The sequence below is a fragment of the Vigna umbellata genome, chromosome 1 (genome assembly GCF_029865625.1).
Source record: "Vigna umbellata cultivar VRB3 chromosome 1, Vumbellata_1.0, whole genome shotgun sequence".
Classification (NCBI taxonomy): domain Eukaryota; kingdom Viridiplantae; phylum Streptophyta; class Magnoliopsida; order Fabales; family Fabaceae; genus Vigna; species Vigna umbellata.
In genome coordinates this window covers 26,031,358-26,053,567 of record NC_142165.1, presented here as the reverse complement: position 1 = coordinate 26,053,567, position 22,210 = coordinate 26,031,358, and the positions used below count along the sequence as shown (strand labels likewise).

General features: G+C 37.1%; 2 protein-coding genes and 1 pseudogene across 4 annotated transcripts; 2 read left to right on the top strand and 1 right to left on the bottom strand.

The window, feature by feature from the left end:
* Window positions 1-3,338: 3,338 nt before the first annotated feature.
* Window positions 3,339-21,649, top strand: LOC124828901 (serine/threonine-protein kinase MPS1-like). Of its 3 annotated transcripts, none has more exons than XM_088101976.1 (5): window positions 3,339-4,712; window positions 5,931-6,928; window positions 8,345-8,545; window positions 8,958-9,107; window positions 20,868-21,649. In XM_088101976.1, the coding sequence occupies exons 1-5, from the start codon at window positions 4,361-4,363 to the stop codon at window positions 21,441-21,443; spliced, it is 2,277 nt and encodes a 758-aa protein (XP_087958102.1). In that variant the 5' UTR covers window positions 3,339-4,360; the 3' UTR covers window positions 21,444-21,649. The 3 variants fall into 3 exon arrangements, with proteins under 3 accessions (XP_087958102.1, XP_087958097.1, XP_087958105.1); XM_088101971.1 differs by having other exon boundaries at window positions 3,345-4,712; window positions 8,946-9,107; XM_088101979.1 differs by having other exon boundaries at window positions 4,171-4,712; window positions 6,000-6,928; window positions 8,946-9,107.
* LOC148205016 (2-C-methyl-D-erythritol 4-phosphate cytidylyltransferase, chloroplastic-like) lies at window positions 10,006-16,003 on the top strand (annotated as a pseudogene).
* Window positions 15,921-20,857, bottom strand: LOC148205015 (uncharacterized). The gene is made up of 3 exons (XM_088101988.1): window positions 19,686-20,857; window positions 18,684-19,609; window positions 15,921-18,588 (listed from the first exon to the last, which is right to left on the bottom strand). Exons 2-3 carry the CDS (start codon window positions 18,954-18,956, stop codon window positions 18,289-18,291), a joined length of 573 nt encoding a protein of 190 aa, XP_087958114.1. The 5' UTR covers window positions 18,957-19,609; window positions 19,686-20,857; the 3' UTR covers window positions 15,921-18,288.
* Window positions 21,650-22,210: the final 561 nt, after the last annotated feature.

Sequence of the window (22,210 nt, the reverse complement as noted above, 5' to 3'; positions counted from 1 at the left end):
TATCCTAGATTAGAGAGTGAATAACTGTGGAGTCATTCCAATTAACAAAATAATATTTATGAGAGATTAAATATGAGAACAGAGTTGCAAGGGATTGACTTCATATTCATAATAAAAAACATTATGATAAATTAGCTACACCACGAATTTGTTAGAACAAATTTCCAAATAAGTGACTGCATATTGGTTAGAGAATATAAAATTTTCTCACTTCAATTAATGAGGAATACAACAGCAAATTAACGATAAAATTTGTTACAGAGAGATTATATCTTCCTCCAATTTAATATATATATATATATATATATATATATATATATATATATATATATATATATTAGATTACGAGAATAAAATATCTTTCTAAAATCCAATCCTTCGTCAACATATTTTACAAACATATAATAATTAAAATAAAATAAAATATCATTCAAAATGATTTTCGAAATTTTGTCTTTCTTTTCAATTTAATAAGGTTAGATGACTAAATTTGGTCATTTACGATTAATAACTTTGGTTGAATTCTATTTTATTCAATGTTGAAACATTCATAGTGCTTCCAATCTGTTAGTTGTTTTTGTTCATAAAAGATTTTAATATGTTCTTACAAGATCAAATTCAGTATGCAAAGACTATTAGAAAAAAAATATGAAGTTTAGAAGTTTTGATGATGTTTCAAAATTAAATCTCAAGTGTTCATGTTGCAAGAAGACCTTCATGAAGACTTGTTTTATGTTAAAGCTTTTGTAATTTAGTAGTTTTATGTATAGGGTGTTATTTATCCTTGATTTCATGTAATGTATGCTTTAAAATTCGTTTTGGAATCAGAAAAACTCTGCAATAATCGATTAACACTTAAGATAATAGATTATCACAGAGAGATTTTAAAAGTTTTCTAAAAACTCATTTGCCTCTAGAATAACTAATTACCCATTTATGATAATCATAATCGATTATGACTTACCATAATCGATTATCAAGTGCAATAATGAGAGTTTTCAAGCATGTTTTTTACCATTGTGCATACATTGAATGCACAATCGATTACCTCATTTAGATAATCAATAATCACGCGTTAAATAGCTAACAACAGACTTTTAGAAGTATCCTTTGGTGAGATCTCTATATATTGGATTGAGATTCTCATTTTAATATACAAGACATATGAAATCTTATCTGTTTTGTTGTGTACTGTAATAAGTGTGTTTTAGGGTTTGTGTAACCCTTATGTTTTGGTTTTAAGAACTTGGTGTTGGCATAGAGCGAGAACTTTCACGAGAGTTATGATTGAGTGTTGTTGTTGTTGTTGAGTAGAGTCTTGTCATCCTTTGTGAAGATTCAAAGGAGGTGTTCATCCTTCATGAAACATTCAAAGGAGGTGTTCATCCCTTGTGGTTTTCAGGGGAAGTGAGTTTCATCTTTTGGGGTAACAAGAGAAGTGCTCTAAACCTTAAACTTGTTTATTTCTTTGTGATTATAATAGCTTGTTGGTTTTGGTTTTGTGATAGTGGATCGCTAATTCTCATTTGAGATTAAAAACTAGACATAGGATCATAGTCATCTAAACCAATATAAAATCATTTGTGTATTTTCTCTCTTCTTTACTCTCTTATTTGTTTTAATTTATCATTAAGGAATTTGAATTACAAGAGAAAATTATTAAAGGTACAATTTGCAATAAGAAACTAATTAACCTTCCCTTGGTTTGTTATTCACGTTAAGCATTTCGCAGCACCGCTCTAACAAAGACTACTACTAACTTCCTATCTTCACTTCTAAAACCTCTCATCCTCTCGTACTTAACTTGGATATGGTCGGCGTATATTCTCCACCGAAACCTAATGGGGGTTATGTCTATAAGGACACTTTAGCACTCAAGTCAGACAAGACACAATGAATGCAATAAATGTATAGTAATAATGACAAATGTACTAATTACCTAAAGAATAATGTTATTTATACTAAATACTAGGTTTACGGGCCCTTACCTGATTGGATATGATCTGTAAAGATAATTACCGAGATTAATTTGCCTAATGATGTTGGCAAAATGGTTTAGCTCTTAATCTTATCAAAATTGAAAGGTAATAAGGCCAACATGATCTTAACTATAACTAGGCCGATGTAGTGCGATGGAATAAGCTCCTCCAAGGTATATGACTCAAGGTAGAGACTTCCAAATGGGTTGGTAGTTGCGAAAGTTTGATGGTGGTGGGACTATTGTACACATATGGTGGGTTTGGTGTGGTGTGGTGAGATGGTGGCTCCTCCTCCAAGTTATATGACTCAAGCAAGGGGAGAGGCAATGGTGGTGTTTGGTGTGCTCTCATGTGAGGTTAGGCCAACTCAAGAGGAAAGATGGTTAGAGGAAACCTAGAAGGGGTGTTCTACTCTTGGTGACCTAAGTTGAGTAGTATGAGACACCTTTATTTATAGGCTTAATGTGTCTCTAAATTGTAGAAGAAAAACCCTAAAAACCTTTAGCTTGAAGACCAAGGTAAAAATCCTCTCCATTAGAAGGAGGACATGTGACCTCTAACATAGGATAATCCTCTCCATTCCTAGAATGACACATGATCATTACCTATGGAAAAACTTGTCCATTGGGAGCATGATACATGGTCATTCCATCCCAAAGGTGGGGCACCCTTCTCTCTTGCTCACCAAGGCAAGGACAAAACATTGACCAATGTGGTCAACTCTAGAATATGGGTCTCTCTTGGGTCAACATTGGGTGTTAACCTTTGTCCACATTGGGTCTCTCTTAGGCTAAAACCCTACACTACTTGACTTATTACACAAGGCCTAAAACGAAACCTTACACTACTTGGCTCATTATACAAGGCCTAAAATAAACCCAATCTACTAAGAACTCATTGATGGCCCTTGATAATAAAAGCTTTGATCCACCTTCTAAAAATGACTTCAACTCTTTTTTACTATGCATGGCCATGGCTAGGGTGTATGCCATCATCCTCTCCCTCTTGAAAAACATTTGTCCTCAAATCTTCATGTTTCTTCATGATAAGATCATTTTCTTATTATCGGTTGACTTGTGATACAATCCTGCTAAATCAAAGATCAATTTGTAGTAGTCATCAAACAAAAATTCAATAAATCTCTATGCCACAAAAAAAAATATCTGAATGAAAAATTTTAAGAAAGCCTTATGTTAATTTTGAAAGAATTTGTTTGAGAACTTTCAAAGCCCACATCACAAAAATGTGTGTGTTTACTTTGAGCTAATTGTAACTTAGAAGATAACATTAATTCAAAGTGTGATTTTGAAAAATCTAATGAGGAGTTTAGAAAAATGGAAGAAGGAGGTGAATTTGAAAAATTCTCATAAATATAAGTTGGATGTAAGAAAGATGAATTAATGATAAATTGAAAACATTTCAAAGTATTAAAAACTCCCTTTATCATCTTGATTTCAATTACTATTGAGGGGATGTGAGGTTGTTCTAGTAGCACTTCCTCCTTGAATGAGATTTCCTTTTCCTCTTTTTCTATTCTCTTTGTCCTTCCTTTCTTTTTTCTTTTCCTCTTCATTTCTCTTCTTTCCTCCTCTTCTTTCTCTTTTCTTTCTTGCTCTTCTTTCTCTCTTTATTTTTTCTTTCTTCTTACTTCCTCCTTTTCCTCCTTTTTTTCTTCTTTCTTCTCTTAATCTTCTCTTATATCTTCTCATCTTTTTGTTTTAAAATTCTAAGTTGCTCTTCCAAGATAGCAAGTTGGACATCTCTTTTAATTTTTTTCCTTTTCTTTTTGTATGACCTCTTAATTTCTCTAAATTTTTAGTGACTTTAGTTCTTAAGTATTTTTGTAACTTTGTGGAGCTTTTCTATTAGAGTGACTACCAATTTGATAAGAAGGATTCTTAAACATGTTTATGCATCCAAATTTTGAATTTAAGATTAAGAAACTTTTTCTTTCAAAAAAAATTTCCGAAGAGACTTAAGAATGCTCAACTTCATTTATAGGAAAGAGAGGTGAAACAACTAAGGAGACTCAAGGTTGTATTCTAAAATATTTTTTTTTAACAAAATTTTCAAAATATACGTGACCTTTTAAAATAAATTTTCTAAATACATAAAATATGTTTCAGAACTTTCTAGAATGAAACTTTTTACAAAGTGAACTTTCTCTCCTGCTTCTTCTTCCTAAAAATATTTTATATTATTTTTATTAATATGGAGTGCAGTTACTAATATTGAGATGGTGGAAGAAAAAGCCAAGAATTAAACAATATAGGAAGGAGCAAATAAGAAAGAAAGAAACAGTGTCTTCCATTTTGAACTGAGAAGCATCCCATGGAAAAACATCGCCACCCGCACGACGAAAGTCTCATGCGGGGTTAGAAATGCGGCATTCCATGGAAGAGAACCCTAACCTCTCTCTCACTCACGATTCTTCCCTTTCCTCTCCGGAATTCTTCAAACAAGTCCAAGCTGCTCTCAAGCGCCATCGCCCTCTCGCCGTTAATGCCTCTTCAGCTTCAACCCAATCCCATACCCTGAGGCCAAAGCGCTCCATGGTGGCGCACCGAAACGTCGCAAACAGGTCCGAAGGGGAACCTCCGTCCATTTCGGACACGTTCACCGGTGAAGGTTGTAAGAACGAACCCTCTCTGCCCGTGGAATCTCATAGTGTTGGTGCGCACAAGAAGGTTCGTTTTTCAACCGAGAGCAACAATGCCACTTCACAGCCGCAGGGTAATTTTTTTGTTACCTTTTACTTGCTTTGGTATGCCGTATAATTTAGTTGCATTTACTGTTGCTGCCTCTTTTGTGCCCCTATAATAAACCAAGGTTCAAATCCGTACCAGTACAACTTCATCGGACATGATTGGTTGCTAACAATCTATCCACTAACACTCCTTCCTTGTCAAGATAAATCTTTCTTATTTAGTTTTATGTGTGATAAGAACTACAATAATAGCCATATCCCAAGTGCCAAAGTTAATCAGGTGCTCCTTGATTAGCTTCCTTCTTTACCTACATCTGACTCAAAAATGAGGATAGTTACTCATTTCATTCTACATCAAATAGCAGAAGCTTTATCTCAGTCGGTTACTTACACAGCCATATATTAGCTCACATTGTCCATCGTGAGCGATCCTTATTTGGGGTTTTGACAAATTTTAGATTAGTTGGCCTAATACAACCCTCTTTCTTTACCTAGGCTTGGGACGTCCGAGACAGTTAGCGAGGTAGTTTTATGTGGATAGAACAAGTACCACCGCTCCATTTATATATCTATATATATATATATATATATATATATATATATATATATATATATATATATATATATATATATATATTAATTACAATTCTATTTCTTTAACTTCAAATTAAGAATAATCACCTGTAAGTCACTCAAGAAAACCTTCAAGTTCAATTGATGAACCAAGAGATCTTGTATTGTATTATGCATCAAATATGGGTTTCTTACAATGAAAAAGGCTAGGTTAGTGATAGCAGATACAATGATACGAAATAACATAAATGGTAGAAACAACAAAAGAACAGAACAGAGAAATCTCGGAAAGGACCCGGGAAGAAGGAGAACGAGTCACACTCTTCCACACACCCTCCATTTCCCCTTTTTTCCGTTTATATTAACTTTATTTCCTAAGCGTAATCATTGAAATCAGAGTTAGTTACTCTTTTTCTTTTTCTCTCACTTTTGTGGGTCATCTTGATTTCATTGTTATCATCCACATGTCCCATCCATGTAACAGTATTCCCATGCACCTATTTGCCAATAGTTCTTTTGCAGTCATGATATCACCAACCAGGATTTTAAGTCTAGTCTAAACCTTTTTGTTAGGATGTTGCATTGGAAATAACTGCTAATGTTGTGATATATGTCCCAAAGCAGTCACTATACCTTGCCACATATATTCTTTTTCCTCGCTTAACACGCAGGGGTCAATGTTGCAAAAGCTACTGAAATGGAGTACATATCATCTCATATGGGTTCACTTGCTTTGACAGATAGGGCATCAATTGGATTCAATCAACATGTGAAACACCACAATATGCAGCAGGCAGAGTCTGAGACTAGTTTGTTATCTGAGGGAGGCAAGAGTTCTCTGCTTCCAAGGAGAAGAATAGTTACTGAGGATCATCTCCAGCAATTCAAAAACTTTTTGAGTCAACCAGCTACACTATCTTCCGTAGTGGGATTGCCATGCCCTACAACTACATCAGTCCATTTAACTTCAGCTCCAATGCCGAATTCTATAACTCATTGTGCCAATTCCTATATGGATAGTGACTCGCATGTGGCTGCAGAACCTTATGATAACCTGAATGTCAATCCTCATCCTATAACACAAAGGGCTGTTAAATCACCATATGATTCTCTGAAAGACACCAATAGAATGTCAATTGATCAAGTGGCAAGTGCAGTTCAAGAATATAATTCACTAAATGAGGCAGAGATGACATTTAAGCACAGTGACCCATCTAAGGAGCAACAAGGATGTTTGCTAAAGGAAACTAGTAAATATACTTCTTGTTGTAATGACATGTTAAGTAACACGGACAAGCCTGCAGCTGTTACCAACATACTGCCTCAGGGTCTGACTTCATCTTCAGATACAAAGCTGGAATCTTCTAGGTTAGAAAAGCAAGAAAAAAATGCAAGTTGTAAAGGACCTTCAGTCGCTCGAAAGAGGACCTATGACCCTGAGTTGTTTTTTAAAGTCAATGGCAAGCTTTATCAAAGGCTTGGCAAGATAGGAAGTGGTGGAAGCAGTGAGGTGCACAAAGTGATTTCATCAGACTGTACTATCTATGCACTTAAAAGAATAAAACTAAAGGGTCGTGATTATGCCACAGCATACAGCTTTTGTCAGGAGATCGAGTATCTAAATAGGCTGAAAGGAAAGAATAATATTATCCAGCTTATAGATTATGAGGTACTCTCAACCTATTTCTGTTAGGAATAAGATACATGGCCGTTCTTTTTAAGTATTGCTGTTTTATATTTTCTTTCCCCGATCATGTAGGGAATTCTGTCTGTTTTATTTTATGTCCCACATCCCTCCTTTGTCTTCTAGTTTGGGCTCTCCTCTTCTCTTCTACACTCCAATTGTGTGGGGCTGGAGGTTCTATTCTTTTTCAGTTATTCCTCTGTATATGTTGAATTAATTAGACAGTCAAGGACAGGTCAGAAAGTATTGTCTGCATGCATTTTCCTTCTTTTTCTTATCTACATTGCCCTAAGGCTACTACCAAATTCATGGCAATAATTTTGGATAATGAAAATGGATGCTCTGGCTTATCCACCTCCCCCCCTCCATGTCTCTCTTTCTAAATAAGGTATCAAAGTCATGTGTTATTGTCAAATGGTAAATGTTATCTTAGTTCCATGTTGTTGACATGGGTTTTACAATGTTCTTCATATATACTTCCTATGGGTGACCCAATGTTGGTTAAAATATTTTTTCAGTTAGGATCATTTGGTGGGTATGTTATCTATTACTTTCACTCACTCTTACATACAATTTTTTTAGTTGACCATGCACACAAGTCTTCTAGTGGGCTTCCACTGCTGTATCAATCTCTCTCTGGGGTTATATTCTTTCTTGTGAAATGTTATTGGTTTCTGTTCATCAACTCCTTTGTAGGGGTTTGACTTCTGTGTGTTTTAAAAAAAATAAACATTATTCAATTATCTTTGAGAGGTCGTGTGCATTCTGAAACAATAATGATGCATATTTTGGGTTGATTTGTAGTGGAAGTCCTACATTGATTAGAGATAAGACCAATTTACAACATATAAATGAGTACAAACCTTACCTTATAAGTCAGTTTTGTGAAGTTGAGTTAGACATAAAGTCCACTACTTAATATGGTATCAAAGCCCTAAGTAAGAGCCTATCCTAGTGAAATTTGTTGATTGTTGGAAATATTGTTTCACCTGCTATCGGGTCATTGTCGAACCATCCATTAATGTTCAGTCTCACATTCGAGATGTATGCTTCGGTATGAAGGGAGTGTGTTGAAAGTCCAACGTTGACTAGAGATAAAGCCACAACATATAAGTGGGTACAACCTTCACCTTACAAACTGGTTTTGGAAGTTGAGTTGGGTGTGTTGGAAGTCTCATGTCGACTAGAGATAAGACCAATTTACAGTATATAAATGGCTGAAAACCTCACCTTATAAGCCGCTGATTTTGTGAGATTGAGTTAAACTTAAAATCTATTTCTTAACAATTTGTATGTAACATTTTACTTTTGATTATTTTCTCAGTGTTGTATCTGTGATGGGTTTGATTCCTTTATCTATATTATAATGTTATTCATTTTTACGTATTCTTTGTAAATTAGGTGACTGACAAGGCTTTGTTTGAGGGAGTCATGAATGGCTCCTCCAGTAGTAAAGATGGTAGAGTCAAGGATGATGGATACATATACATGGTGCTTGAATATGGGGAAATTGATTTGGCTCATATGTTGTCTCAAAAGTGGAAGGAACTAGATGGGAACAACCAGACTATAGATGCGAATTGGCTTCGGTTTTATTGGCAGGTTTAAGTTTGCAATTTAACCTTGAAGATATTTCATTATTTCTCTGAATGAACCTGCATTTTGCATAATTACTTTTCAGTTCAGTGGTTGCAGGATGTTATGTTTGAGTATCCAGAAGTATAAGAAGCAATTTCTTTTGAACTTCTACGTGCTCTGGTGTCTAGTCTGGTCTGGTTTTCATGTTTCAAATTCTATATGAAGCAACTTCTTTTATGCTGTGTCAAGCCAAAAACTTATTTTTGTTGATAATGATCTTCAAAAGAATCAAATATTTTTTCCTTGCGCTTTGCTAGTTATTTAAATGATCATGATGGCTGTATTATGTTATTCTCTCTTCATGTTCTTTATTTATTGGATAGAATACAGAATACATCTGAAACTGTTTTGTTGAATTCTTCAGCAAATTCTTCAGGCTGTCAACACAATTCATGAAGAACGTATTGTGCATTCTGACTTGAAGCCAGCTAACTTCCTCCTTGTCAAAGGTTCATTAAAACTGATTGATTTCGGTATAGCCAAAGCAATAATGAGTGATACAACAAACATCCAACGTGATTCACAGGTATTTCATTCTTGTACCATGGTTATCAATCTCAGTTTGCAGCTTGTAGGAGGAACCAGGATGACTGCAGTTTTAAATATAGTAGCACAAGTAATTTGTACTACACCCATCAATCTAGGAACAATAAGGTTATTGTATTGAGGTAAAGAAATGAAAGATAATGGTGTGAATTAATAGAAAGAACAAAAAGAATTAGAAAAAAATCAGCTGAATGTGAATGATGAAGTTCATGGGAAGAGTGATAGGTTCCTGACCTCCATAAGGAAGCCTCATAAGTTTTATACACCTGCAGGCCCGAATATCCAGGGCCTATGTAGAGATTTAGTTACAGAGAGAGGTCTAATGCTGTAGTGGGAGTCTAGAGTATACAGTGACTTGGAAAAGGCTTTGCCTCTTGCGTTGATTCTTTAGTTTAGAAATCAGATTCCTCTTATTAGAAAGTTTCTCTAAAGAAAGAATGGTAGACAGGAAAAAAACAGTCTGGTAAAGCATGAAGGAAGAAATGTCAAAAACTGAGCCATCCTTTTGTGTAATGGTCAAGGAATAAATGCTCCAAATTCTATTGTGTTTTAGAAACAAAAATGCATAATAAAATGGGTGAGAAATCACAATTTTACCCCAAAACCTAATGAATATTGTTCAAGTCAAGAAAGAGACATTTTGTAACCTAGATCACAATGTTGCAGCAATAGCATGTAAAAAGGCATTATGGTGTGCTACTGATTACTATGTTTCTATAATTTGTGCAAAATGCTATAATTGAAACTCATGCCTCCCTCACTGTCTTTGTTGCTCTATGTGTCAAAGTTACTCACTGAATTTATTATCCAAATTTAGAAAAGTACAGCAGTGCCTCATTGAATCCAGGCTCTCTTAAGGATTATGTCAAAATGTAGAGATGATAGCTGATATGGCTATTATCAAAGAAAGTTTGCCACACATGAAAGAAATTAAAGAACTGATATAAGAAATCAAGATGTTAGGATATTTATCCTATTTTATCATCATTATAGTGTGTCAAGGGTTACCCTATTTATCATGATTATATTGTGTCTAGGATTACCCTATTTATCATGATTATATTGTGTCTAGGGTTACCCTATTTATCATGTATTTGTGTATCAATTTATTCTTATAAATAAAAGATTGTGAGAGGGATCAATAAAGCCCTCAAGAATTATTTCTTTTCAATCTTAAGTTGGTATCAGAGCCATGGTTAGAGCCTATCCTAGCAAGTTCTAAGTGGGCATTCTATTCTTCTATTCCACCCACAATCGGGCCGCCATTGGACCACCCAATTTCTACTATCACGCACGAGATGTCTATACCTCGGCGTGAAGGGGGTGTGTTGGAAGTCCCACATCGACTAGAGATAAGGCCAAATTATAATATATAAGTGAGGTGCAAACCTCACCCTACAAGCCGGTTTTGTAGGGTTGAGTTAGGCTTAAAACCCACTTTCTAATATGGTATCAGAGCGGGTCGATCCCGCTCTGGTTTCTGTCTCGTAATATATATCTGTCCGGCGCCATAGTTCTTCGTCGCCCGCCGCTGCCCGCCGCCGGCCACCGTCAACCGCCGGCCACCGTCGCCGCCGCCGGCCACCGTCAACCGCCGGTCACCTTCGCCGCCGCCGACCACCGTCCGGCCACCGTCGCCGCCGGCCACCGTCGTCCGTCGCCGGCCGCCGTTCACCGCCCGCCGTTGCTGGCCACCGTCGTCCATCACTGTAACAGTTTCCTTCGTCTAAACCCTTAGGGTTTTCTTGTTCCTCGCTAGTACTATTTGTCTTCTTCAGAGATGGCGTCTGGCAGTACTCTTTCCTTCTCTGGAAGTCCATCAATTACCTCCGAGAAGCTAAATGGAAAAAATTATCTATCATGGTCTGCTGCTGTTGAAATGTGGTTTCTTGGCCAAGGGCATTATGACCACCTTGAGCGAGATGGAAGCCATGTGCCTACTGAAAAAGCTGATCAATGGAAAAAATTATCTATCATGGTCTGCTGCTGTTGAAATGTGGTTTCTTGGCCAAGGGCATTATGACCACCTTGAGCGAGATGGAAGCCATGTGCCTACTGAAAAAGCTGATCAGTGGAAACAAGCAGATGTCCAGTTGTGTACCCTGTTATGGCAATCAGTGGAACCCAAACTTCTTGTATCTTTGAGGGCTTTCAAAACTTGTCACTCCTTTTGGAAGAAAGCCCAAAGCATTTATGCCAACGATATTCAACGTCTCTATGACACTACGAACAAGCTTGCATCTCTTAAAATGGCAGACCATGATATGGTGTCCTTCATGGCTGAAGCCCAATCTGCTGTCGAAGAACTTAGGATGTTTTTGGAAGTAGATCCATTAGAGGATATCAAAAAGAAACTAGACAAATTTTACATGGTGTTGATCCTTCGTGCCCTACATCCCGATTTTGATCATCTCAGAGATCAACTTCTAACTAGTCATGAGGTTCCCTCTATGGAAACATTGACCACTCGCCTTCTGCGTGTCCCGGTATCTCAAACTCAAGAAGCGCATGAACTAGTGGAACCATCTGTCATGGTTGCCACACGAGGAAGAGGAGGACGTGGCACTAGAGGAGGAGGACGAGGAGGTCGGGGACGTACTCAATGCACATATTGTAAAAGGATGGGTCATACTCAAGAGAATTGCTACTCCTTACATGGTTTCCCTTCCAAAACCGCCAATATTTCGAAGACTGAAACTTCCACTTCGAAAACCGAAACCTCCACTTCTATGTTTTCTGAGGATGAATATCAAGAGTATTTAAGGTTAAAGTCTAACCGCTTGGCACAACCATCTCAATCTCCCAATACATCAACAGCCTGCGTTTCTCAATCTATGGAATGTCAAAATTCATGGGTAATTGACTCAGGTGCTTCTGATCACATTTCTGGTAATACCTCTTTGTTCTCATCTATTTCCTTTCGAGAAAAACCTCATTTCATAACCCTTGCAAATGGATCTAAAACTTCTTCCAAAGGAGTCGGTCATGTTTCTTTGTCTCCCTCCCTCAGTCTCAACTCAGTCCTTTTTGTCCCTAATTGTCCTTTTAATTTAATTTCCTTAAGCCAGTTGACTAAAATGTTAAATTGTTCAATAACCTTTGATCATAAATCTTTTGTTATACAGGAGCGTGGTTCGGGGAGACAGATTGGAGAAGGATATGAAGCTGGCGGATTATACCATTTTGGATCTCGTCCAAGGGTGTCTTGTGTTGCTGCTCCTAATCCTAAAGTGCTACATGATCGACTTGGCCATCCTCATTTGTCCAAATTAAAAAAGATGTGTCCTGAACTTAGTGGTCTCCAAACTTTAGAATGTGAGTCATGTCAATTAGGAAAACATGTTAGATCTTCCTTTCCTAAAAGGTCTCAATCAATATGTAATTCTAGTTTTTCCATCATCCATTCTGATATATGGGGACCTAGTCGTATCTCCTCCTTTGGTTTTAGATATTTTGTTACCTTTATTGATGAATATTCAAGATGTACTTGGGTGTATCTTATGAAAAATCGTTCTGAATTGTTAGCTATCTTTACATCCTTTTTGAATGAAATCAAGAATCAATTTGGTCAAGTAATCAAAATATTAAGAACTGATAATGCAAAAGAGTATTTCTCATCCTCCTTTTCTGCCATCTTGAGTTCCCATGGTATCTTACATCAGTCTACTTGTCCTCATACACCACAACAAAATGGTATAGCAGAACGAAAAAATAGACACTTGGTTGAAACTGCTCGTACCCTTTTGCTTGGTGCCCATATTCCTGTCCATCACTGGGGGGATGCCATCTTAACTTCATGTTATCTTATTAATAGGATGCCCTCCTCCTCTCTTGGTAATAAAGTCCCTTTCTCCATTTTGTTTCCTAATGATCCTCTCTTTCATACATCTCCCCGAGTGTTTGGCTGTGTATGTTTTGTTCATGACATGTCTCCAGGTCTAGACAAACTCTCCGCTCGCGCTCTCAAATGTGTCTTCTTAGGCTATTCTCGACTTCAAAAAGGATATCGGTGTTACTCTCCTGAAACTAAGAAGTATTACATGTCTGCCAATGTCACATTCTTTGAACAGACTCCTTACTTCTCTCCATCTGTTCAGGATGTTTCTATCCTCCAGCAAGTCCTTCCTATTCCAATAGTTGAGTCAAATAGCTCCACTGTCTCTGTCATTCCAAGTCTTGATCACAATCCTTCTACACCTGTTTCTCCACATACTGAGATCATCCCACACAGGGCCTCAATGGATAGTCCACCTCCCCAAGACAATGGTGAATCTCCTACTTCAGATTCTTCTCCCTCGTCACCTCCTCCCACGCCTCCTGGTGCAAATGATTCAGCATGGCCTATTGCCCTCAGAAAAGGTACTCGTTCCACTCGGAACCCTCATCCCATTTATAATTTTCTAAGCTATCATCGATTGTCGCCCTCCTATTTTTCTCTTTTATCCTCAGTGTCCTCTGTTGTTATACCCAAGAATGTGAAAGAAGCACTTGATCATCCTGGATGGCGACAAGCTATGATTGCAGAAATGCAGGCTCTTGACCACAGTAATACTTGGGAGCTGGTGCCCCTTCCCCCAGGAAAAAAGGCGGTTGGTTGTCGATGGGTATATGCAGTTAAAGTTGGCCCTGATGGTGAAATTGATCGGCTCAAAGCTCGGCTTGTTGCCAAAGGTTACACTCAGGTTTATGGTCTTGATTATTGTGACACTTTCTCTCCTGTAGCCAAGATGACTACTATTCCTCTCTTCTTTGCCATGGCAGCCATTCGTCACTGGCCACTTCATCAATTGGATATCAAGAATGCCTTCCTACATGGTGATCTTGAGGAAGAAGTTTATATGGAGCAACCTCCTGGGTTTGTTGCTCAGGGGGAGTCTGGTATGGTATGCAAATTGCATCGATCTCTATATGGCCTTAAGCAATCCCCACGTGCTTGGTTTGGAAAGTTTAGCTCCATTGTTCAAAAATTTGGGCTAAAACGCAGTGAAGCAGACCATTCAGTTTTTTATTGTCATTCTTCTCTCGGGAAATGTGTTTACTTAATAGTATATGTTGATGATATTGTCATTACAGGAAATGATGTTGTTGGAATATCTCAACTAAAAGAGTACTTGTGTAGACATTTTCAAACCAAGGATCTTGGAAGTCTCAAATACTTTTTAGGCATTGAAGTAGCGCAATCAAAAGATGGAGTTGTAATCTCCCAAAGGAAATATGCTCTTGATATATTACAAGAAACAGGCATGATTGATTGTAGACCGGTAGACAGTCCCATGGACCCAAACCAGAAATTAAGGACAGAAGAAGGTGAATTATTCTCCGATCCAGAGAGGTATAGGAGGCTGGTTGGCAAACTGATTTATCTCACTATTACAAGGCCAGATCTATCCTTTGCAGTTGGAGTGGTTAGTCAGTTCATGCAGGCTCCATGTGTTGACCATTGGAATGCTCTCATTCGCATTCTAAGGTATGTAAAGAAGGCTCCCGGGCAAGGATTGTTATATGAAGATAAAGGAAGCATTCATGTCTCTGGGAATTGTGATGCAGATTGGGCAGGTTCACCTATTGATAGACGGTCTACAACAGGATATTGTGTTTTTCTGGGAGGAAACATTATTTCATGGAAAAGTAAGAAACAGAATGTAGTAGCTCGATCAACCGCGGAAGCTGAGTATAGGGCAATGGCATCATTAACATGTGAACTTATATGGGTGAAACAATTCCTTCAATAGCTTAAATTTTGTGACATCCATACTATGAAGATGTATTGTGACAATCAAGCTGCTCTCCACATTGCATCAAATCCAGTGTTTCACGAGAGGACTAAACATATAGAAATTGATTGTCATTTTGTTCGTGAAAAGTTGTTGACCAAAGAAATATGTACTGAGTTTATTGGGTCAAACGATCAACTCGCAGATGTATTGACTAAGTCATTAAGGGGTCCTCGGATTGAGTTTATTTGTTCCAAGCTTGGTACATACAATTTGTATGCTCCAGCTTGAGGGGGAGTGTTAGGATATTTATCCTATTTTATCATCATTATAGTGTGTCAAGGGTTACCCTATTTATCATGATTATATTGTGTCTAGGATTACCCTATTTATCATGATTATATTGTGTCTAGGGTTACCCTATTTATCATGTATTTGTGTATCAATTTATTCTTATAAATAGAAGATTGTGAGAGGGATCAATAAAGCCCTCAAGAATTATTTCTTTTCAATCTTAAGTCAAGAAAAGTAAGAAATTGTTTGAAGAAGGAAAGAACTGTTATAAGAAATCAAGAAAAGTAAGAAATCAACCCTTTCCGCTGCTCATTCAAAGACTCCCAAACGCAGTTGCTTCTACGACTCAAATTTGTCTAAAGAGAAAAGCAAAATCAAACCTCACTTCCTGTGCTGCGTAGACTCAACCTCTGCAAACGTGGTGTCTGATGGTAATGTTGAGAGAAAGAAGCGAGTCAGTTATCTTGTTGACAAGAGGGCAAGGCAAAAGGGTGGAAGCTATCATATCAAAGGAGTATCTTCCTCTTTTCGGTCAACCCATTGCTTTGTTCAGCTTCCACATTTTTTTTAAACATGGTTCAAGGGGAAAAAGTCACTGGTTTGTGATCCTTTATACAAAGACGTTTCTGAAGATGCAAAGGGAAATTAAAAAGTGAAATTCAAATTTGCACTGCCTGGAAAAGAAAGACATGTTTCTTTATACAATAGCCTTCAGGATGTTGATATGAGCTTTGAGCTTGTTTGCATTCATGATTCTGCAAAACCGTTGGTGTTATCAAGAGATGTGAGAAAGGTCCAGTTGAAAATAGGACTAATTTTATTATTCAGAATCTTAAAAAATACATTCTCATATCCTCTATTAATCTAATTCTCCTAAAAAGGGAAATAGGGAAACTAGGTGAACAAAATAAAATAGAAGATTATATATCTATTTTCTCTAATTAGGAAGATTCTAAAGATATCTTCTCTAATTACAACACTCCCCCTCAAGTTGGTAAATGAATATCAATCATTCCCAACTTGCCTACAAGATCTTGAAATCTACCCAGAGGAAGCCCTTTTGTACAAATATCTGCTATTTGAAGTTCTGTAGGAACATGAGTTGTAATCACAAAGCCTCTGTCAAGATTATCTTTGATGAAATGTCTGTCAATCTTAATCTGTTTGGTTCTGTCATTCTGTACTGGATTATGGGCTATGCTCATGGCAGACTTATTGTCACAGTGTAGTTGCACCGGGTTCTCCACTTTGACTTTAAGATCATCCAAAATGATTTTCATCCAGAGTCCTTCACACATTCCTTGAGCAAGAGCTCGAAATTCAGCTTCTGCACTAGAACGAGATACTCTATCTTGCGTTTTGCTTCTCCATGTTACCACACTATCTCCATGAACACACAATACCCAGAAGTAGATTCTTTGTCAGTAATAGAACCTGCATAGTCAGCATCAATATATATCTTCATAGTCAGTGTGTCTTCCCTTTTGAATAATAGCCCCTTTCTTGGACTTGACTTCAAGTATTGGAGAATTTTGTCAACTACTTGCATGTGTCTCTCTCTTTGATCATGCATAAATTGGCTCACAACACTAACTGCATAAGCAATGTATGGTCTTGTGTGATAGATAAATCAATTTTCCTACCAATCTCTGATATTGGGCCTTCTCTACAGGAGCACTTTCTTCAGTTCCAATTTTGTGATTTTGTTCTATATGATTTGTTGAGGTTCTACATCCCAGCTTTCTTGTTTCTTTGAGGAGATCAAATACATATTTCCTTTGGGAGATGAAAATTTCGTTCTTGGAGTAGGCAACCTCTATTCCAAAATAATATTTGAGTTTTCCTAGGTCTTTCATTTCAAATTTAGCTGCCAATTTATCTTTCAATGCCAATTTTTCTGTTTCATCATCTCCTGCAATTATCATATCATCCACATAAACAAGCAATCAAGTGAATTTACCTGTAGAAGAGTGCTTTATGAATAGAGTGTGATCTCCTTGGCTTTGTCTGTATCCCAAGGAAACCATTGCTTTTGTAAATCTTCCAAACCATGCTTTAAGGGATTGTTTTAGCCCATACAATGCTTTCTTCAGGAGGCATACCTTCTTTAGAGAGATTGTTAGTGCAAACATACTCAAAAATAAGATATTTAGCACATGATCTTCTTTACTTTCTCAATGCAATGGGTAAATCCTCAGTAATACTTACTTCCTCCTCATTGATATCTTCAGGGATCCTCACCTCCGGATTAGACAATTCTTCTTGCTCAAGAGTCGAAGTGGGTTGTTTTCTTCTTTCATATTTTTTGCCAAAAAATTTGTCTTCTTCCTCTTCTTCCTCACTGTGGACTATGGTAGCTTCATTGCTCAGGTCTTGGGCATTGTACAAAGACAAACATGGTAATGACAAGGAGAGTTCATCCACTTCAAATGCTTTCTCCCCCTGAAGTGGTGGACTGACATAAAAGGACTGTGTTTCATGAAAGTGACATCCATGGTGATAAAGACGCAACGAATCTGAGGATGATAACATTTGTACCCTTTTTGTTAGAAGGATACCCAATAAAGACACATTTAAGAGCTCTGGGATCTAATTTACCATGGTTAAGATGATGAGAGTGAACAAAAACAACACATCCAAAGACTCGACTAGGTAGACTCGTTAGTAGGGAAGAAGAAGGAACAAAAGACAATAGAGACTCTATAGGACTAATGCCATTTAAGATACGAGTGAGTAACCTGTTGATGAGATATGTGGCAGTTAACACAACTTCTCCCCAGTAATTTTTTGGAACAAACATTTGAAAAAGAAGAGCTTTAGTTACTTCAAGAAGATGACGATTCTTTCTTTCTGCAACCCCATTTTGTTGAGGGGTGTTAACACATGTTAGTTCATGAACAATACCATTATGAGACAAAAAATTGAGAAGTTCATGATTCACATATTCAGTACCATTACCAGACCTAATTCTTTTGATATTTTTTCCAAATTGATTTTGGACAAGATGGAAAAAATTAACAAAAATTTGAAAAACTTTAGATTTATTTTTAATAAGGTATGTCCACGTGACACGTGTACAATCGTTAATAAAGGTAATGAACCATTTGGCTCCAGAAATAGAATCTATGACAGGACCCCAAACATTAGAGTGAATTAAAGCAAATGGAGAAATACTCTTTTTATGACTAATAGGATAAGATGCACGATGGTGTTTTGAAAATTGACAAATATCACAATTAAAAGACTCAACAAACTCTTTGTAAACAAGTGGGGAAATAAGGACTTGATAGGATGCCCAAGCCTTTGATGATGTAACCATATTTGGGATTTTGCCCACGTCTCAGATGTTGCTTGTTGATTAATGATTTTCGGGTTGCTTTGGTCATCAAACTCTAAAAAATACAACCCACTTTGTTCCTTAGCAGTTAAAATTGTCTTCCCCGTGGCAAGGTCCTGAAAAACACAATAGGTTGGAAAAAAATGTTACTGAACAATTTAAATCCTTTGAGTTTTTGCACAGAGATAAGACTATTAGCTAATTGAGAAACATGTAAAACATCCTTCAATACAATAGATGAGTCCAAAATTATATTCCTAGAGCCACATATAGGTATACCTTGACCATTCGCAACTGTAATAGGTTGTTCTTTATTTCTTTTACCATATGAGTTGAAGGACACACTACAAGGTGTCATATGATCAGTTGCACCCGAATCAAGGATCCAAATACCTTCAGACATATGACCAACAGTATTGAGACAAATCTTTCCTTTTATGGACAAAGTACATGATCCAGAGGGCTTACTCATTGATTCAACCATTGCTTTCAAGTGCTCGAGATCCTTTTTTAATGAAGGCACAAAGGAATAAATTTTACTTTAGACATCCCGTAGAACGCAACCAGGAGTCTCCAGTGACCTGTTCCGAGACGACGACGGTGTGTGGGTCACACCGAGAGAAAAGGAGGAGAACTTAAAAGCTCAGATATACTCAAATATAGGCCAAACGGGTCGTCACCACCCTAGGAACAGACTCAGGAAGCTCCGGCAACGGCGGTGACACGTGGCGGCTTCTCTCACGGAGCGACTTCCGGCGTTGTGGTCGTCGGCGTTGGGCGCACCTTTCTGCCCTATCAACGACCCCAACCGGCGACGGCAGCAGTGGTCGGACAGCGGATGCGGCGCGACTGTGCAGCGGAACGGAGCCCCAAGATCGGGAGCTCTGACACCAAGTTGAAAATAGGACTAATTTTATTATTCAGAATCTTAAAAAATACATTCTCATATCCTCTATTTGTAACAATCTAATTCTTCTAAAAAGAGAAATAGGGAAACTAGGTAAACAAAATAAAATAGAAGATTATATATCTATTTTCTCTAATTAGGAAGATTCTAAAGATATCTTCTCTAATTACAACAGGTCCTTCCAGATGGATTATTGAATGGAGCTGCGGTTCTTGGTGTCCCTATGAATGCTACAATCAAGGAGGCAAACAATGAATGACTTGTAGTTAAAACACTATACAGGAAAACTCTATGGGATATACATACCCGACAAGATATTAAGTTTGAGATGCTGAAGAAAGGTGTTGAGGTTGTAAACAGAGAAGGTCTTGAGGTTACTGATGATGTGTCAATTGTTGAGCACCTTAAGCATCCTGTTTATATCAATGAAGGATCTCATACCAAGATTAAGGTTACTACACATCTTGTTTTGCTTAATGGCTTAAATCTAGGGACGGGACTTTCCTAAAGGGATGCCACAGAGTAGAGGGAGAGATGTGTTTCCTTACCCCAAAAGTGATTTCTTGTCAGAGACAAGACAGGCTGACCGGGATAAACTCTCTGATATCAACTTAAAGAGACCATATAAACTCTCTAAGAGGTCTTTAAGTTATATCTCATTGTTTATTCATATTTATATACTTATAAAGATTTGTTGCTTACAATAAGGAAAGGGATAAAAAGAACGCCTATGATAATAGGTTACATATAGATACAAACAGCCTTTCTTCAGAAAATAATATAAACTATTCTATCACAGGCTAAGATGGAGAAAGATATGATATATATTATTTGTGGACAAGAATAGTGCTCCTGCAAAGATTCACACCTTTTTCCACACCGAACAGAAGAAAAAGCTAACTTTTTTATCTCACAAAGGCATTGCACGATATTTGTTCTCCAATAACTAGTTCTATGTAGTTCCCATTCTGCCCCTTCGTATTTGTCATGCTATATATGTTTTCCAACTCAAGGCCCATGGTTTGGATACTGAAAAATGGGGGCATGGTAGTCTTCAACCTCTATGACATCTTAAAAGTCATGTGAGGGCTTATATTCGTCTGCCCAATGAAATTATTGGGCCACTCCCATTTATTCCATGATGGTTTTTCTGGAATATTAAAAAATTGATTGCTAAAAGCCCATTCCGGAGTGAAATGGTAGTCTTCAACCTCTATGACATCTCTAAAGTCATGTGAGGGCTTATCTTCGCCTGCCCAATCAAATTATTGGGCCACTCCCATTTATTCCATGATGGTTTTTCTGGAATATTAAAAAATTGATTGCTAAAAGCCCATTCTGGAGTGAATGAGAGATGACCCAACAAATTTTATTGGTGCAAGAAGATATACCTGTCATGTGAATAGTTGGCCCATATATTTCTAAGCTTTACAAGATCAAATATATCAGAAAATGTTAAATTTTTATTTAATTTTCTTTCTACTATAGGTTGGTACTCTAAGTTACATGTCACCAGAAGCCTTTATGTGCAATGAGAGTGATGCGAGTGGAAGCATCATGAAGTGTGGTCGGCCATCAGATATCTGGTCCCTTGGCTGCATTCTTTATCAAATGGTATATGGGAGAACACCCTTTTCAGAATACAAGACATTTTGGGCCAAATTCAAAGTTATAACTGATCCCAATCACGAAATTATGTACGAACCAGTTTCAAATCCTTGGCTTCTTGATCTTATGAAAAAGTGTCTAGCATGGGATCGCAATGAAAGGTGGAGAATTCCTCAGTTGCTCCAGCATCCTTTTTTAGTTCCCCCAGTTCCATGTCATCAATCTTTGTTCCAAGATCAAACCTTTAAATTGCTGCAACTTATAGCTGAAACTTGCAAAAATGACCCAGAAGCATCGCAGCTCTGTTTTCAACTTCAACAGGTGCTTGATAATCCCATAAAATTAACTAGTACTCATTCATTAAACTCCCTAGACCAACAGCATAAATTACTGTCCCGAATATCAGAACTTTGTATTCAACTACAGAAACGCTTTCCAAATTCGGATGAAGAATAGATGCTTGTTTCGTGTAAGTTTTTTTTGGGAATTTATGATTTTTTGTCCAAAGCTGTCTGAAGAGGTGAAGTAATGTAGTGATTTCTTATTGGTTCATTCCAATTTCCAGTGGTTATTCTTCAATGTACTTGTAACTAAAAAGGAACGTATAGAGTTGTTGTCTTGACATTTTTCATGTTTATAGTACCTAAAAACCGTGTTCCTCATTTTTCAGGTGTTTTGATTTGTGTACAATTGAATGATTGATTACAGGTCATCTATAAATATGTGAATCAAATTTTAAAAGGCAAGGTTGACAAATAGTCCTTTGTCAATAGGAGTTTGATCTTTAGGTTTGTAGTATGGAAAAACATATGTTGGAAGAGACTAATTTTAGTATTTTGAGAGATTAGTCTTGAAAATAATGAAATGTGGTGAAATTCAGAGGAGGTGAATCTCTTCCAATTTTTGTTTATAATTCTCCTCCTACCATTTGGTTCTGCTGAAGAGCTTGTGTGTATTTTCTATAATTTTTAAATAAAATGCCTTCTACTTATGTTTATAGTAATTGAGAGGAAGCTTATGCAGATTATACTGAATAATTAAAATAATCTTGACAATAGTCTTAAATTTGAAGTTAAGGAAACATTTACATTATGAGGAATACAATTTTATGTAAAGGTAGATAAGGCCAATTTAATATATACTCTCTTGAGCCAATACAACGTCGATGTGGCTGGGATAATGTTTTGCGAGATCCTCATGTTTTGTCACATCAAAAGCATCCT

What these genes read in the sequence shown, in the direction of transcription:
- LOC124828901 (XM_088101971.1), top strand. Translation starts at nt 4,361, where the DNA reads ATGCGGCATTCCATGGAAGAGAACCCTAACCTCTCTCTCACTCACGAT. An exon ending in TGCCACTTCACAGCCGCAGG is followed by an intron (nt 4,713 to 5,930) that starts GTAATTTTTTTG and finishes CTTAACACGCAG; the next exon opens with GGGTCAATGTTGCAAAAGCT. An exon ending in ACATCCAACGTGATTCACAG is followed by an intron (nt 9,108 to 20,867) that starts GTATTTCATTCT and finishes TTTCTACTATAG; the next exon opens with GTTGGTACTCTAAGTTACAT.
- LOC148205015 (XM_088101988.1), bottom strand. Translation starts at nt 18,956, where the DNA reads ATGGTTGAATCAATGAGTAAGCCCTCTGGATCATGTACTTTGTCCATA. An exon ending in TATTGAAGGATGTTTTACAT is followed by an intron (nt 18,589 to 18,683) that starts GTTTCTCAATTA and finishes TGTGTTTTTCAG; the next exon opens with GACCTTGCCACGGGGAAGAC.